The sequence below is a fragment of the Gastrolobium bilobum genome, unplaced genomic scaffold (genome assembly GCF_033153095.1).
Source record: "Gastrolobium bilobum isolate Gb01-03AN ecotype WA unplaced genomic scaffold, APGP_CSIRO_Gbil_v1 utg44380, whole genome shotgun sequence".
Classification (NCBI taxonomy): domain Eukaryota; kingdom Viridiplantae; phylum Streptophyta; class Magnoliopsida; order Fabales; family Fabaceae; genus Gastrolobium; species Gastrolobium bilobum.
In genome coordinates, this window is record NW_026895315.1 from 63937 (window position 1) to 81860 (window position 17924).

Sequence of the window (17924 nt, forward strand, 5' to 3'; positions counted from 1 at the left end):
AAAACGAATAAGGAAAAAACTCATGTTAATGATTATTTATTTATTTATAAAAAACGGAGAGTCACGATTTAAATAAACTCATTCAAAGATGAAACAACACATTTGATTGTCGATTGAATCACACATTTTTTAAAATCAAACTTCTTATTCATAAAAATAATTAATTCAAAATTAATTTCAACAAAAAATTATAATCATTTTCCAGAGTCATCGCGAAAATAATTTTCACTGAGTATTCCAACTCAGTTAGAACAAAGTTTTATGCTCCACAGACCGCAACATATTGCATCAAAATTAAACTCAATTTTTTTAGACAAATATCCCCTTAGAATATTTTGATTGTAATTCTAACAAACCAAATTAATTTAAACATGGGCAAAATAGTTTTCTATTAAATAAAAGCTTATTTCATAGTTAAAATTACCTTTTTTTTAAAAAAAAACCTCTGTAATTTAATAAACTAACTAGTTTAATCTTAATTTTATTTCCGGAACACGATTTAAACGCAATTGTTTTCCATGGTCACACAAGTAAAGCAAGAGTTGGGGGACCCCATGAAAACCTAGATATCAATGGGCAAGCAATTATATGCCATGGAGATAAAAAATTTCTATTAATTTCCTTTTAGGTGTCCCAATCTTATTATTATGAATATGGACTCCTACAATTACTGAAGTGGAAAGCACCTCGGATTAAGATAGTAATGTTTTTCTTTATATGGGAATCTCTCTATCTACCTATACAGCTAAATGCTTAACAGCAAGCATATATGTGTGTGAGAGATGATTAGATGAAATATTCAATATTTCAATAACAAACAAAAAGTTGTAGGGTGTTACCCGCACCTTGATTAGACCTATCTTGGTGTCGGTGTATGTTTTCATCGTATCATTATACCTGCGTACATTTCCTCTTCAAGTGTGTACTAATCCCATCATGTTATTGCATGTATATTAAGATGAAATTATATAATATATTAGTATTTGGAAAAAACCATTTAAGGAAAATATTGATTTTCAAAAATCACCACAAAAACTTGCAATAATTATTTGATATACTATTAAATTAAAATTATTTATATTAAATATGATTAGTAAATATATAATATATATAGAGAGAGAGATATCTTTTGACAATGGCATCAAATTAAAATTTTGACACATCATTTGAACCGTTGATTTTTTGTTAATTTGAAATTATAATTTATTAAAAATTAATAATTATTTAATGGGTCTAACCTAATAAATTACAACAACCAAATTAGTAGAAATCAACCGTATTAAATGATCCTATCCCTTTAAAATTGTGATAAATTAAAAACTCCTTTATGATACAAATTAACAACGTAACTATTTAATTATTAATTTTTCACCAGCTGGGCTGGCGTGGTTCACCTTTTCTTAAAGCCCTACGTTGTGTTGTTTATGAATGAGTTTCTCCAATGTCCCAATGGGAATTCAGAATGCAGAATATGGATATCAAGCTCAAGATTTTCCAAGATGCCTCCTGACTTAAAGGAATAGATGGACCCATCATAGCAAACAAGTCAATCTCTTCCACTAGGTAACGCTTTAATTTTTCACGATCTAACTCGACCGTTTGGATAAAACAAAGTCAAAGTATAAAGAATTTGCTGCCAAGAACATATATCACACAGGATGAGAAAGAATTTATTTTCACAGCCAATATAAACTAATTTAGTTAACTGAAGTTCCCAGAACTTCATTACGTGATGCTTGACTATTCTCATATGAGGCATTGATCTAGTTAAGTCTAACTGCTGTAATTTATTAACTAATTGTGATCACATGATTGTTTCTTTCTCGTTCCAGATTTTTTATTTTTGTTTTCTTTAATAAATTGAAGCTTTAAAAGTTAGATCAATGACTCATATTAAGTATATAAGACTTTTACTTTTATATATACACGTATAAAATAAGCCTGTCGCATATAATGTATATATATAATTTTGATCTCAATGAACCAACTAACTACGTAGTAATTGTAGAATTTTGCATGTGACACTATATACGGATGCTCTCAAGTAATGAAATTTTACATAAGAAAAAATTTGAATCCATCTCTCTTGGTAGACATTTTAATAAGGTAATGCCTTTGTTATATGAAAATTTTATATCTATCTCACTTCATAGACATTTTAATAAAGTGGGATCCTAGAATCCTTTCTTTGAAATTATAAAGATTTGGGTATAGACGAAGAAAAAAAGAGAAGAGTAAATAATATTGGATATCAATATATTATGAAGTGATTATTGAGATAATTACCAAAGATAAAACACTAATTTCTATGTTTATAAATAGGGGCTCTAATATAGTCTAAATTATATTAAAATACAATCTTAATATTATAAGATATTATTCAAATAATATAAAACTTTCATCGGTTAAAAGCTAAAACCAACATTACTTAGTATTAAAAGAAGGCCATACATTGTTTAACAAAAAAAAAAAAAGAAGGCCATACATTTGATTGTAATTAGTTACTTACACTGTTTGGACTTTCCACCATCATTTGGGGTTCGCTTAAGGGACAAAACTGCCCAATTGGAATCCCGTAAAACCAGAAATCACGAAGCACCTTGGTCCCACATGTTCAGTTTAATCACGCCATTGAGCCCGGCTTTAGTTCCTTTATATACACCTCCTCCTACGTACATTCTTCTCACCTCATTCCTTTCCTTCTCACAACACTTAGCAAATTAAAGAAGACCAAACATGACCACCACCTCACTCTCTTTGATCTTCTTGCTCTTCTCTTTCCTCACCCCAACCCTCATTTCCTCTTCACCTGTTCAGAACCCTGAATTTGTGACACAAGAGGTAAACAGGTAAATGTTAAAGTCACAACCTTTATGCTTCTCCTCTCTATATACGTACATAAAATGTGCATTATGTAATTGTATACATACAATATGTCAAATGCAAGTACATTTAGAGAAATGTCTTCCGAATCATATACTAATATTAATGTTTGATTTTTTTAATTTTTTTTTGGGGGGCAGGAAAATCAATGCCACTGTAGCTAGGAGGAATTTGGGGTACCTCTCGTGTGGGAGTGGCAACCCCATTGATGATTGTTGGAGATGTGACTCCAATTGGGAGAATAATAGGCAAAGGCTAGCAGATTGTGCAATTGGTTTCGGAAAGAACGCCATTGGTGGAAGGGATGGTAAGATATATGTTGTCACCGACTCCGGCGACGATGATCCGGTGACCCCCAAACCGGGGACCCTCCGGTATGCGGTGATTCAAGACGAGCCATTGTGGATCATATTTGCAAGAGACATGGTGATTCAATTGAAGGAAGAACTCATCATGAACTCATTCAAGACCATTGATGGAAGAGGCGCGAGTGTGCATATTGCTGGTGGTCCATGCATTACTATTCAGTATGTTACCAATGTTATAATACATGGGATACATATACATGATTGTAAGCAAGGTGGGAATGCTATGGTGCGGAGCTCCCCACGGCACTACGGGTGGAGAACCATATCGGATGGTGATGGTGTCTCCATCTTCGGAGGAAGTCACGTATGGGTGGACCATTGCTCCTTGTCTAACTGCGCTGATGGTTTGATCGATGCCATTGAAGGGTCCACAGCAATTACTATCTCCAACAATTACATGACACACCACGACAAGGCTATGCTGTTGGGTCATAGTGACTCATACACTCAAGACAAAAACATGCAGGTCACAATAGCTTTCAACCACTTTGGAGAAGGGCTTGTTCAAAGGATGCCAAGGTAAAATAAATAAATTAAAGAAGTACCAATAAAGTGATAACAAAAGTAAGGGGAAAAAAAAAGCATAGAAATCAATGTGTATGGGAGTGACTCATGAGTTACTTTGTCAATACTCCTAATTAGCTTTTACAATGTGGGGCCACATGTGCTGAAATTTGAAAAAACATTTGTGATGTTTGCAGGTGTAGGCATGGATATTTTCATGTGGTGAACAATGACTATACTCACTGGGAAATGTATGCCATTGGGGGAAGTGCTAACCCAACCATCAATAGCCAAGGCAACAGATTTGTTGCACCCGATAACAGATTCAGCAAGGAGGTAATCATTAAATAAAAAATAAACACTTTTTTAAAAGTTTCTTTTGATTAATTTTGATTAAATATATTAAATCATTTTTATAATGAAATATTTAATTATATTATGTGAATTTGGTTAGGTGACAAAGCATGAGGATGCACCAGAGAGTGAATGGAAGGGGTGGAACTGGAGGTCAGAAGGAGACTTGCTGGTAAATGGTGCGTTTTTCACAGCATCAGGGGCAGGGGCCTCTTCTAGCTATGCAAGAGCTTCTAGCTTAAGTGCAAGGCCATCTTCACTTGTGGGTTCGATAACTACTGGTGCTGGTTCACTCAATTGTAGGAAGGGTTCTCGTTGCTGATTAAGACCCCTCGAGCAACTGTCTCTGCAGGCCGGTCCATTAATTCCAAAAATATATAAGAAAACAAAAGGGGAGGAAGTGGGAAAATGAATAGCCCTATATACTATGGTCCTTTCTTTAGCTAGGATGTACTTTTCCTATGAGAAATTTCCTTCCTCCATTATTTTCTTTTCTTTTCTTTTTTAACATTGTTTCTTGCTATTTGTCCCCCCTTTTTTTTTTTCTTTCTTTTGGTTTTCTGATTTCCTCTACTTTTTCCTTGATTACAACCTCCGCCTGTTAACCTCTTAGTACCAAATCTGAGAATATGGTATAAGAGAACAAGTGCAGAAGAGTTGATATGATATATAAATACATAATTACATGTTTCTACGTTGAACTCTCTCTCTCTCTCTCTCTCTCTCTCTCTCTCTCTCTGTTACCGACACATGCGCAGACACACAAATGCACGAGTTGACTAAGACCGGGAAAAAAGTGAAAGTAATAAATTGAAAATCCAATCGAGAACAAAAGATAATATTCTTATCCCACCAATCAAGCTAGGATAGCATGTGCATATTGCAGGAATCAAAAAAGTTCAACGACCGAAATAACCGTAACTAATTGGTGAAAAGAAGGTACAACTACCACCTGAGTAGAACCCAATAGATTTTCCCGCGTTAAAATTTGTGTTTATTCCTTTTTATAAATATTAAACAAGCGGAGTTGTATTAAAATTATGAATATTATGAAAAGGTTAGAAGATCCTTCTCAGTATATCATTTGCTATTATAGTAAAGTTCTTTAATAATTCTTTATATTAATAGTGGACAAATGGATCTTGGGGCAAAAATTGTTTTTTTTTTTCGTAGAAGATAAGAATTAATTTTGAATACAAATTTTAATAATTTAGAACTAAAATAACATTAATAATTAGAAAAGGAAAAATTAAGAATTTCATAGCACAAAATTGTTTCTAATGTGAAAATCGGAACAAAAAATTACTTTATTCATGTTTCCTTTTTTATATTGTTAATCCTTAGTTTTCAATCAATTAAAGATACATGTTTTCAATTTCATCTAATTTCTCTATATTATATATTATTCAAATAAAAAAAAAATCATACTCTATAAATTTATTTCTCTTTTTCATTATTATCACTCACTCAATTTTTTTCTTCCCTTAATGATGTTTAGAAAAGGAGGGGAGGGGCACAAAAAGCCACTTAATATATGTTTGAATGTTTCTATCCGCAATCAGAAAAGCGAAAAAGTGGAAGATATAACCACAGTGGTTGATTTATACAGGGACACTTTATATACTTTTAATTCATTTTTTGACCAAGATAAATATTTTTTTCAATCACCAACTAGGTGAAGATTGACTGTAGAATATTCGAAAAAGAAAAGGTGCCCCGACAGAATACTCGAAAGTTACAAATCCCTTCCACCAGTTTGGGGAATAGCGATGGGATTCAACTTAGAGCAAAATACGTGGGAGGAAGAAAAGAAAAAAAAAATGCACATGGATGGGCCTCTTAAGTGGAACTTCATTTCATGGACGCACCTGCCGTGTGGTGATTGTGGGCGGAGATTAATTAAGGTATTTGTTTTTACAATATTTAGTTTCAAAAATAATTTTTTAAATATATTATTGTGAATTTTCTTGGGAACTTCTCTCTCTCTCTCTCTCTCTCTCTCTCTCTCTCTCTCTCTCTCTCTCTCTTTTAATTTCACTTATGTTGTCTTCATTGAAATGCTATATAAGTTAATAAAAGTGGACTAACAACAATAATTTTTGTATAATTAATTACTCACAATTTTAGACTAAGGATGGTAGTTAGAAAACAACAAATTTAAATAATTTATGAAAACTATAAATTCAAGTCTTTCTTAAAAAAGGATATACGTGTTGGATGATGTTTCTCTAAATTAGGAAGTAAAGATGTATTTATTATTAATTTAATTTAAAATGTATCTTAATTTTAACTCACTAAAATTCAATGATAGATACATTTTTACGTACTCAGTTCATAGACAAATTCTTTCTAAAATAATTTGTTCTCTACATGTTATATATTTTGAGTGAATTATCTAGAATCTCAATAATAATGATGCATACAACAGAAAATGAGCAAAACGTACTATGATACATTGTACATTATGTATTAAGGTACGATTAAGTGTCTTATGAGGGTTGGAATGGATTGGTTTGGAAATAAAAACTTCACCAATTAGTTTGATTTAGATTTCGAACTAACTTAGCAAAAGCTAATTGAAATTAGTTTAACGATTTTTTTACCAAAATCTTTAAGTCTAGTGTTTTAAAACATGACTTGGACCAGCTGAGTTGACTCAGGTTTTGGTAATCCGGTGCCCTCAGCGGTTCGAGTTGGACATCAAATCTCGAACTAAACCAAAATTTGATCCAACCGATTTTATGTTAAATTGTATAAAATATATATATATATATATTTTACAAGTAAGGGGATTCAAACTTGAGTTCCTTGTTTGAAGATCAAATGACTTAAAACTGTTTAAGACTATAATTCAGCGAGCTAAAAGCAAATATCCCTTTAAAAATTAAACAAAAAAATAAAAGAAAAAAATTAATTTGACATGCATAAAAATAGGAAATGTACCACAAGAACTACAACCATCCTTAGCAGATGGACCTGGAAGAACCGTTCCCAAAAAGGGAATGCTTACTGATACGATCTTATTGTCATTGTTTTTCAGTCTTTTCCATACTCTGATACATACATACTGTATTTCCAAATTTATGGATGAATCAAATTTTTTTCCTGCCCGATTTTGTTGTTCTTTTTCATGTTATGCTCATATGATACCTATCTCTCTCACGCACACATATAGGTTTAATCAGTATTAAAATGGCATATTGTGATGAAATTGTAACTATGTGAGTTTAACTCTCTCGAACTCTGTCTCTACACTAACTCTACCAATTTAGAGGCTGCTCTTTTTCATTGGACAAATCAACAGGTTTTGTGTTTTCATCTTGTGATCAGCCTTCTCCAAATGAAAATTAGCACCCGAACTTTCAGGAGTTTCCTCCTTATCTTTTGGTAACATCTTCCTCAACTAACGATGTCATGTTCTACCTCTGTTTTGATTAACATCTTATTGTATTTCATATACAATTATAGGTGGCATCCTATTTACTATACGCAATTCTTCTTCTGCTAGTCCCTTTTCATGTCATGTAAACCGAAAAGATCGTACCTATGAAGAGTTTGTACTTATTTGCTAAAAAGAAAAAAAATATTAAATGTGTAAATATTATTTTTTATCATATTTAATAAATGGGAAAATATACTCTTATATTGTAGGAGAAATTTTTTTTCTTCTACACATACATCGATTTTCGTGTTATTTTTTTTATTCTTTTTCTATAGTGGGTGGATCCCACACATGATTATTTCTATTGCACGAGAGAATTCTCTCTTATTGCATAAGATTAATAAAGGCTTTAATAAATAATATAATAAGTGCTCGGTACAACCGAAGTACTAAAAACATTACGTTACCGCGTGGCAGCCTCTAGTATACATATCCACTGTGTTTCCCTTGTCTACCAGGTAGTAGTTTTATAATCATCTTTCCAAATTTTACAACTTTTTTTATTTTTATTTTCTTACCTAATGTAAATGTTAAGTAATATCATAAATAATATTTACTATTTAATAATGAAAATATTAAATAATATAATTATTATTATATATAATAATAAATTTATTAAATTAAATAATAATTGTTCGATCTGAGAGGATCAGGATGTGCAACTTAACGTTCGATCTTAGAATTATCCAGTGGCGGAGCCAAGATTTTATTTTTGTCGGGGCCAAAAAATTTGACACATCAAATTATTAAAACATTTATCGTAATTACACAAATCTATTAGGAAAAAAATTTACCATAAATTCTAGCATACTTATCTAAAAAGCCATCGAGATGCTGCATAATTTCATAATTTATCAAGAGAGAGTGTATAAAGTCATAAAGCCGAATCAAATATTTAAGGAAACATGAAAGACCAAAACACTCAAAGACACTCCACTCTAACAAGCATATCTTCACAAAATAAAATCAATCACGGGGAAAACTAGAAAAATTTCAGAATGAAAAAGCACCAATTTAAGAGCAAATACCATTAGGGTCTAACTTTGAGAGAATAGCAAGCAAATACGAAGTCACTGTTGTAGTTTCCAACTCCACTCAGAATGTATTAGGCTATCAGCTGAGAAAGAGAGCATAGATGGGGCCAAATTTTAACTTTAGAAGGGGCCAAATAATAATTACTTATAAAATTATATATAATAATAATTTTTTTAAAAAAATCAGCAGGGCCCAGGCCCCATCTACTTATGTAAAAAAAAAAAAACACGTTCGATCCTTAGAAGATCGTGATGTCCAACTGGTGATTGATAATTATATCTTGGATTTGTACTCTTACAGGACTCTATGGAAGAACGCTGGCAAAAGATAGCAGATCAGTATGTACAATAATATTGTGTATAGCCCAAGGCATGTCACATGTGGTGTGTGCTCGATGACAACTAAGAGAATATAGAGTTCAGTGTGGGTATAGTAGATTTTATCTCTTATTTATATAATTTACTTGTGAGTAGTGAAATTTTGGATCTTTAGTGAATTGTGGAGTCCAATGTCTAATTTGTCACTGTCGCACTAGGATTAACATCTGTTAGGAATCTTTTCAACTAACCGTAAATAATTTTCCTTTAGTTGATATATCTTTTGATCTCTCCAAATTTATAGACGTTAAATTTATTATTAATAATAATTTAAGTTCATTGAGTGATATACCTTGCATAAACTATATATAATTATTTGAATGAAATAACTTGTAATGATATGATAGACAAGATGTCCAATAAGAGATTGATATGTTAATATAGAATCTGTTTGTCCTCTTTCATGTACCTACGAGGGAGATATCCTAGAGATCAGCGGATCACTGTGCACAATAATATAAATGACATAATCAAGGTGTGAGGTGTGTGCACAGTGACAAGTGACAAGCTAATAGAGAGAGTTTATAGTATGTGTACCTTATTGACTTAACCTCTTATTTATAGATGAGTTACCTTACATGAATGGACTTCTGGGTATTTTACGAGTATTGAAGGTCTAATTGTTGATCCATTGCTGTCGTAGTAGGATTAGTAGAATTAAGAAATATTTCCTTAATTCTCTCTTAGCTGTTAGCTCTATTTGGACTTTCTAAAATATGGGCTTTTATCAAATCCATAACATAACTATTTGTGAAATATCACTATTTTTATTATTTGATTCTATTTATTTTTTGGGTAATTAATCAACATATTCTGATATTACATTGATTTTTTTTTTCGGTGATCATATTATTTAGTGATCATATTATTTGATTATAATATGATTACCAAAATGTGACAGTTTGTCACAGTTCACTACCAGAAATTCGGTATTTTCTGGCGGATGGATAAAGTCGGTTGTTTATAAACGCCGTTGATTAGGTCCATAAAGGAATGATAAGATGGGATATGATAAATGTACCATTATTTCTTTGGAATTTTATAACCATTATCCTTTCAAATAATTCTACGCACTTTCTCAGCTCATATTTCCTCTTCTTCCCAACCTCCCTGTATAGATCTTTCTTATTTTTCCTTTCTCTCTCTCTCTTTGAATAACTGTCTACTACACAGCAACAGATCCCTGTGACTCGGTGGCTATCTCGCTTTTCTCAAATGATTTTTTCTCTTATTTTCTTGGTATTTCTCTGCAACCAAGCACTCGAATATTGTTCATCTTCCTTGTATTTTCCTCACTGATCCCTAACGATCCTATTTAGATCTCTCTTGTATTTCGTTCGTGAGTAGCTTCTCTATCCATATCTTTTTGCAGCTCATGGAATCAATTTGTAAACCCTAATCCCAATTGTAATTGAAAAAAAATTGGGATTATGTTTTTTGATTTAATTGTACTTTGAATTGTACAATTTTTGATTGCCAGAGGGAACGACGTGATTGTGATTGATAATTTCTTCACTGAGGAAGGAGAACCTGGTGCACTTGTTTGGGAACCCGAGGTTCGAGCTCATTCGTCACGATGTGGTGGATCCTATTCTGTTAGAGGTGGATCAGATTTATCACCTCGCTTGCCCTGCCTCACCCGTGCATTCCAAGTACAATCCCGTTAAGACCATTGTATCCTTGTTTTTTTCTAATTGCAATTGGAATTGCAGTGAGTACAAAAGATCAGTTTCTAATTGAATGTCATGTTATTAGATTGTTTTGGGATCCTTAACTGTGTTTTGTGTGTGTGTGTGTGTGTGTGTGTATGGGGCTTACAAGACCAATGTGATGGATACCCTTAACATGTTGGGCCTTGCAAAGAGGATTGGGACAAGGTTTCTGCCTCCATGTCAGTGATGGTCACAATCTAACTGTAAGCTTCTCGATTAGAGATATTTAATTATGATTATGATATATACATTCGTTACCAATTAATTAATCTCTCTCAAATTTCAACCTTGTTAATCATCATCTTTTTTCTTTTTTCTTTTTAAATTAATCCTTTCCACATCAACAAATTAATTATGATTCAGGATCGCCCATCAACAAGAGTCAAATCGGTTCCTGGTGGACATTCATCGCTTGGATACTTGTTTGGAGATAAGTGACATTTTCTTTTATATATATATATATATGGAATTTCCTGGTAGTGGTGCCTCTGAAAAGAAGTATCAACAATTAAGTAGTACATCAATATGTGCTTTCGATCTCTGGTAGTTTATATATCAGTGAAATCAGATGTGTCAAGAATATGTTAACATTATATTTGCTGTAAATTTCAGTTTTATGTTGGTTGATCTTCTCATATCATATACTTAAATTCAGTTGGCACAAAACTTGTTTAATTCTTCGTGTTATGTTAATTGCGGAGCTTCGATCTGTTGTTGATTCACTGGTTGTATATTAAGTCTTTTAATGAGTATCAGATTGTTACTTTTGCTTGTAAAGATAGTAATATATCAATGGCTAACACTTCCGTTTTAATTTTACGTGGATCTGATTAAGTTTTATAGTTTATTCTTCTTCTTGGCACAATCACTAAACTTCCAAGTTCAAAGTTAATTTAGAGTTCACAACCCTATGGGTGCGCTTTCCGTTTTCTTCATCAAGTTATTCCCCTTCCTCCACATTGTTATTCCAGAAAATAAAAACACTCACAACCACACACTTGATAAAAACAGCAACGTACAGTTCTTCCTTTGTTAGTAATTAATTGTTTTATACCTTGATTATTGTGTTGCATATTTTATGTCGAATGTATTTTTAATTTTAGGGGACTTTTCAGATTGCATTGTGGCGTGGAATTCAAGTTGCTGTCAAAACTTTTGGGGAGGAAGTGTTCAATGATGATGAAAAGGTGAGTTTGTCTAATTATACAATCTGTTATTTTGCTTGGGATAATTGGATTTTTCAGTTCACAAATTGTATTCTCATAATCGGTTTTTAATGTCCTTGACTGTCTTCTTAGAAATGAGCTTACATTACTTCAGAAAATAAGGCATCCAAATGTAATCCAGTTTTTTTATTTATTCTATCAAGGGTATATAAAAGTACTAGAATTATTTATTCTTACTACTATCTCTTATACATAAAAATAATCAAATAAACCTCAGATTGGCCGGTAACTTGTAATTAAATTTGCTTTGCTAATATTTACGTGGTAGAATTGTTTGTCTTGTGAACCACATCATTATTGTCCTCCCCATAGTTTAAATCTTTCACTATGACACTGAATAATTTAAATCTTTGGCTGGCCTACAATAATTTAAATCTTTCACACTGAATATTTAAATCTTTCACACTGAATAGTCTCAGGCTAGACACGCAGACTAAAAATTTGTTATGGTAGGTATTGGCAGCAGCTCAAACACCTGGTGAATCAGGGTACTGCCGATGTTGTAAGACAATTTCTTTGGTTGTTTGAGGTATGCCATTATTCTTTTTCCTGCTCATAAAATTATAGATTAGGCAGAGTAGTTCTTTTTGTCAATAAGCAGATAGGATTGACACAGATGCAAGAGTTTAAGATTTGACTGGCAAGGTATTTATGTCATTCTAACATTGACAACACTGATTGATTAGGATGCTGAGCATAAAAACATAGAGAACATTCTGATATTGTGTGGTGATCAACTCTATCGAATGGATTACATGGAACTAGTGCAGGTTGGTATTAGCTGTTTTGTTCATTCACTTTCACTACGTGAATATTTCTAATGACAACTGATTTATATCTGCAGAAGCACATCAATTCATGTGCTGATATATCGGTTTCTTGTCTCCCTGTGGATGGCAGATATTCTAAGTAAAGTTTCCCCTTAAGACCATATATTCCATGTTTTCATTTTTATAAAAAAATTATTTTCATGTTAAAAAATATTGTTGTTTCTTTTAGATAATTTTATCTTGAATTTATTGCTATATTCCAAATAACGTTAACTGTTTTATCTCTAAGTTAATTGAAAATGTGACAAACTGTGAAAAGTTTATGTTCGAAGAATCGAAAATTTTGATTACTAAAATTCTTCAGGTTTTATCAAACATTTGATTTTTTGAACTATTAGAAAAAAATCTTATTGTTATTAATAATAATTTGATGTTTTTGAATTTGTATGGATTTCAAAAAGAATTGCACACATGCAAAAATAAAAGTCATTTAATATTTGACTGAATATATTTGATGTCAATCTGTAAAATAATAATAGTTGATTGTTTGTGATTATAATTATGAGATACTAATTATTACTTATGTACTAATCAATATTTATTGTCAACAATAATTTGATTATTTCCCCCTTTTATGAAATATTTATATTATTTAAGTTGAGTGAGCGATATTAGCATAGCCTTTAATAGTTTAAATGATAGAGTTATTCATTAAATATTATGATTCTTGTGCAATGATTTCCATTTTTTTGGCGATTAATTAATATACTATATATTTTTTTATTTTTAACATATTTAAAATTAGAAAAACCAGGAGAAGTTAATATTTCAAGAAACAAAATCTTTGGTAACTTAAAATTTTAGGATATTATAAAACATTTAGATTTTTCTCACGAACAGGAAAAACTGAAAAATCAATTATTATCATTGATAATATATTTAATAGTTTTGAATTTATAAAGATAAAAAATATCACTCACATAAATGAGAATAGTTTAATTCTTGAATCTTCATTTAATTAATTAATTTGATTTCTATTTAAAATAAAATTTCCTTGCTTAATATTTTATTTATTAAACTTTAATAATTTTTTATAATATTATTTAATATTTAAGTGAAGAAGGAGAAAAGGAGGTGGTAAGATAGGAAAAAAAACTTTAATGCATTAGATGTATTACATCTTTTTTAAAAGGAGAAAAAAATTCAAAGTGGTGGGAAAAAAATTCAAAAGTAGTGAAAAGTTTTCCAAATATAAAAAAAGAAAGATATACACAATGAGATACATCTATGTACCAAAGATATTTTTTTCATTCACCAAAGAAGTAAATAACTTTGAATTTATTTATTTTTTCTTTAATTTGTGACTCTCCGGGCCTTCCACCATTGTTGGGCCTCTCTTAAGGGGAAAAATTGCCCAATTAGTATCAGTAGATTAAGAAATCACGATTCACCCGGATCCCAAATATGCCATTTAGCTCAGCTTTATTCCCTTTATATGCACCCCATTCCTAAGTACATATTCTCACCTCATTCATTCCATCTCACATCACTTGGCAAAGTAGACCAAACATGACTACCACTTCATTCTCTTTGATCTTCTTTCTCTTCTCCTTCCTCACCCCAACCCTCATTTTCTCTTCACCTGATTATGACCCTGAATTTGTGGCCCAGGAGGTAAACAGGTAATTAAAGTCACAACCTTTATGCTTCTCCTCTCTATATACATAAAATGTGCATTATGTAATTGTATACATGATGCTAGTACATTTAGAGAAATGTTTTCCAAATCATATACCAATATTAACGTTTGATCTTATTTCATTTATTTTTGGTGACAGGAATATCACTGCTTCCATGGCTAATGCAGATTTGATGTCCCGCTCTTGTGGGACTGGCAACCCCATTGATGATTGTTGGAGATGTGACCCCAATTGGGCTTACAACAGGAGAAGGCTAGCAGATTGTGCAATCGGTTTCGGCAAGAAAGCCATTGGTGGAAAAAATGGTAAGTTATATATTGTCACCGACTCCGGCGACTATGACGCGGTGAAACCGAAACCGGGGACACTCCGGCATGCAGTGATTCAAGACGAGCCATTGTGGATCATATTCGCAAGAGATATGACTATTAAACTGAAGGTAGAGTTAATCATGAACTCGCATAAGACAATTGATGGAAGAGGCGCGAACGTGCATATAGCTGGGGTCCATGCATTACTATACAATATGTGACCAATGTTATAATACATGGGATACATATACATGATTGTAAGCCAGGTGGGAATGCTATGGTGCGGGACTCACCACAACACTACGGGTGGAGAACCATATCGGATGGTGATGGTATCTCCATCTTAGGAGGAAGCCACATATGGATTGACCATTGCTCATTCTCTCAATGCACTGATGGTTTGATCGATGCCGTTCTTGCGTCCACTGCAATTACCATTTCCAACAATTACTTTACCAAGCACGACAAGGTTATGCTGTTGGGTCACAGCGATTCATACACTCAAGACAAAAACATGCATGTCACTATAGCTTTCAACCACTTTGCAGAAGGGCTTGTTCAAATGATTAACTCTACCTTCAGTTTAATAGTCATATCTATATCTCTTGCGAATATGATCCACAATGGCTCGTCTTGAATCACTGCATGCCGGAGTGTCCCCGGTTTCGGTTTCACCGCGTCATAGTCGCCGGAGTCGGTGACAATATATAACTTACCATTTTTTCCACCAATGGCTTTCTTGCCGAAACCGATTGCACAATCTGCTAGCCTTCTCCTGTTGTAAGCCCAATTGGGGTCACATCTGCAACAATCATCAATGGGGTTGCCAGTCCCACAAGAGCGGGACATCAAATCTGTATTAGCCATAGAAGCAGTGATATTCCTGTCACCAAAAATAAATGAAATAAGATCAAACATTAATATTGGTATATGATTTGGAAAACATTTCTCTAAATGTACTAGCATTTGACATATTGTATACAATTACATAAACAGGTGAAGAAGCATAAAGGTTGTGACTTTTATTACCTGTTTACCTCTTGGGCCACAAATTCAGGGTCATAAACAGGTGAAGAAAATATGAGGGTTGGGGTGAGGAAGGAGAAGAGAAAGAAGATCAAAGAGAATGAAGTGGTAGTCATGTTTGGTCTACTTTGCCAAGTGATGTGAGAAGGAAAAAATCAGGTGAGAATAATGTACTTAGGAATGGGGTGTATATAAAGGGAATAAAGTTGGGCTAAATGACGTATTTGGAGACCAGGTGAGTCGTGATTTCTGAATCTACGGATATCAGAGAGGCTCAAAAATGGTGGAAGGCCCAGAAAGTCACAAATTAAAGAAAAATAAAATAAATTCAAAGTTATTTACTTCTTTGGTGAATGAAAAAAATATCTTTGGTACATTAGATGTATCTGATTGTGTATATCTTCTTCTTTTTTATATTTGGAAAACTTTCACTACTTTTGAATTTTTTTCCCACCAATTTGAAATTTTTTCTCCTTTTTAAAAAAAGTACCTAATTGGATACATCTGATGCTAAAGTTTTGTTCGCGAATTTGAATCAAACTGGCTGATACAATGCACTGGACACCAGCCCTCAAATTTGGTGTTTAGAGATTTGGATCCTCTCATGTGAAAAAGTGATTATATGATCATGTTATTCGATTACAATCACTCATTTAGAAATCATATACTTTTCTCTCTCTTATCTCATCATCAATGAATGATTATGATCAAATAAAATGACCACATGACCAGCTTTCACATGATTGATCCAAATCCAGCGTTTAGGATTAGGAGGACCTGTCACCTGACAATTTCGTTATCGTCCTACATAAAAAATTTCCTATCTTAGCCTCTTTTTTCTCCTTCTTCACTTAAATATTAATTAATATTATAAATAATTATTAAAGTTTAATAAATAAAATATTAAGCAAGGAAATTATTTTTTAAATAGAAATCAAATTAATTTTATTAATTGAAGATTTATGTGAGTGATTTTTTTGTATCTTTATAAATTCAAAACTATTAAATTTATTATCAATGATAATAATTGATTTTTCATTTTTTTCCTGTTCGTTTGAAAAATCTAAATATTTTATAATATCCGAAATTTTAAGTTACCAAAATTTTTGTTTCTTGAAATAGTATCTTCTCCAGGTTTTTCTAATTTTAAATATGTTAAAAATAAAACAATATATAGTATATTAATTAATCGCCAAAAAATGGAAATCATTGCACAAGAATCGTAATATTTAATGAATAACTCTATACTTTAATCTGTTACGGACTACTTTATCAAAAAAAAAAAAAAATGTTACAGACTATGCTAATATCACTCACTCAACTTAAATAATATAAATATTTCATTAAAGGGGAAATAATCAAAGTGTTGTTGACAATAAATATCGATTAGTATCATAAATAATAATTAGTATCTAATAATTATAATAAAAAACAATCAACCATTATTATTTTACAGATTGACATCAAATATATTCAGTCAAATATTAAATGATTTTTATTTGTGCATGTGTGCACTTTTTTTTTTTGAAATCCATACAAATTGAAAATCATCAAATTATTACTAATAACAATAAGGGAAAAATGTTTCCGCAGTTAATGCAGAGAAGTTATCTGCATTTATTTCCAAAATGACGTCGTTTTGGTATTAAAATCTTAAAAAATTATAAATATAAAGACTATTATAACCCTAAAATAAATTAAAATTACAAAAATACCATGATTTCCGTTCCAAAACGACGTCGTATTGGCTTACTGCAGATAATTTATCTACAGTAACTGCAGAAAACATGAACCCTAACAATAATTCATTTTTTTTTCTAATAGTTAAAAAAATCAAATGTTTGATAATTAATCCTGAAGACTTTTAGTAATCAAATGTTTCGGTTCTTCGAACATAAACTTTTTACAGTTTGTCACATTTTGAATTAACTTAAGATGTAATAATATCAGAGTATGTTGATTAATTACCCAAAAAAAAAGTAGAATCAAATAATAAAAATAGATATATTTCACAAATAGTTATTTCATTCAAACAATTATAGTTCATGCAATGTATCACTCAATGAACTTAAATTATTATTAATAATAAATTTAACGTCTATAAATTTGGAGAGATTAAAAGATATATCAACTAAAGGAAGATTATTTACTGTTAATTGAAAAGAATCTTAAAATATATTAATCCTAATGCGTCAATGGCGAATCAAGTATTGGAC

At 31.7% G+C, this 17924-nt stretch overlaps 1 protein-coding gene, 1 long non-coding RNA gene and 1 pseudogene across 6 annotated transcripts; all 3 read left to right on the forward strand.

Annotated features, from left to right (window-relative positions):
• The first annotated feature begins 2724 nt into the window (after positions 1-2724).
• LOC133305213 (probable pectate lyase 18) lies at positions 2725-4702 on the forward strand. The gene is made up of 4 exons (XM_061505355.1): positions 2725-2849; positions 3024-3770; positions 3953-4091; positions 4210-4702. Exons 1-4 carry the CDS (start codon positions 2737-2739, stop codon positions 4429-4431), a joined length of 1221 nt encoding a protein of 406 aa, XP_061361339.1. The 5' UTR covers positions 2725-2736; the 3' UTR covers positions 4432-4702.
• A 5330-nt stretch (positions 4703-10032) lies between these two features.
• On the forward strand, positions 10033-12971 carry LOC133305218 (uncharacterized). 5 transcript variants are annotated; one of them, XR_009750737.1, is made up of 8 exons: positions 10033-10202; positions 10283-10351; positions 10444-10637; positions 10785-10878; positions 11039-11862; positions 12355-12430; positions 12588-12671; positions 12746-12971. It is a non-coding gene; the product is annotated as an uncharacterized LOC133305218 (long non-coding RNA). The 5 variants fall into 5 exon arrangements; XR_009750741.1 differs by having other exon boundaries at positions 10827-10878; XR_009750740.1 differs by having other exon boundaries at positions 10444-10615.
• A 1263-nt stretch (positions 12972-14234) lies between these two features.
• Positions 14235-15319, forward strand: LOC133305250 (probable pectate lyase 5; annotated as a pseudogene).
• The last annotated feature ends 2605 nt before the right edge of the window (positions 15320-17924 follow it).

What these genes read in the sequence shown, in the direction of transcription:
- LOC133305213 (XM_061505355.1), top strand. Translation starts at nt 2,737, where the DNA reads ATGACCACCACCTCACTCTCTTTGATCTTCTTGCTCTTCTCTTTCCTC. An exon ending in GTGACACAAGAGGTAAACAG is followed by an intron (nt 2,850 to 3,023) that starts GTAAATGTTAAA and finishes TTTGGGGGGCAG; the next exon opens with GAAAATCAATGCCACTGTAG. An exon ending in ATAACAGATTCAGCAAGGAG is followed by an intron (nt 4,092 to 4,209) that starts GTAATCATTAAA and finishes GAATTTGGTTAG; the next exon opens with GTGACAAAGCATGAGGATGC.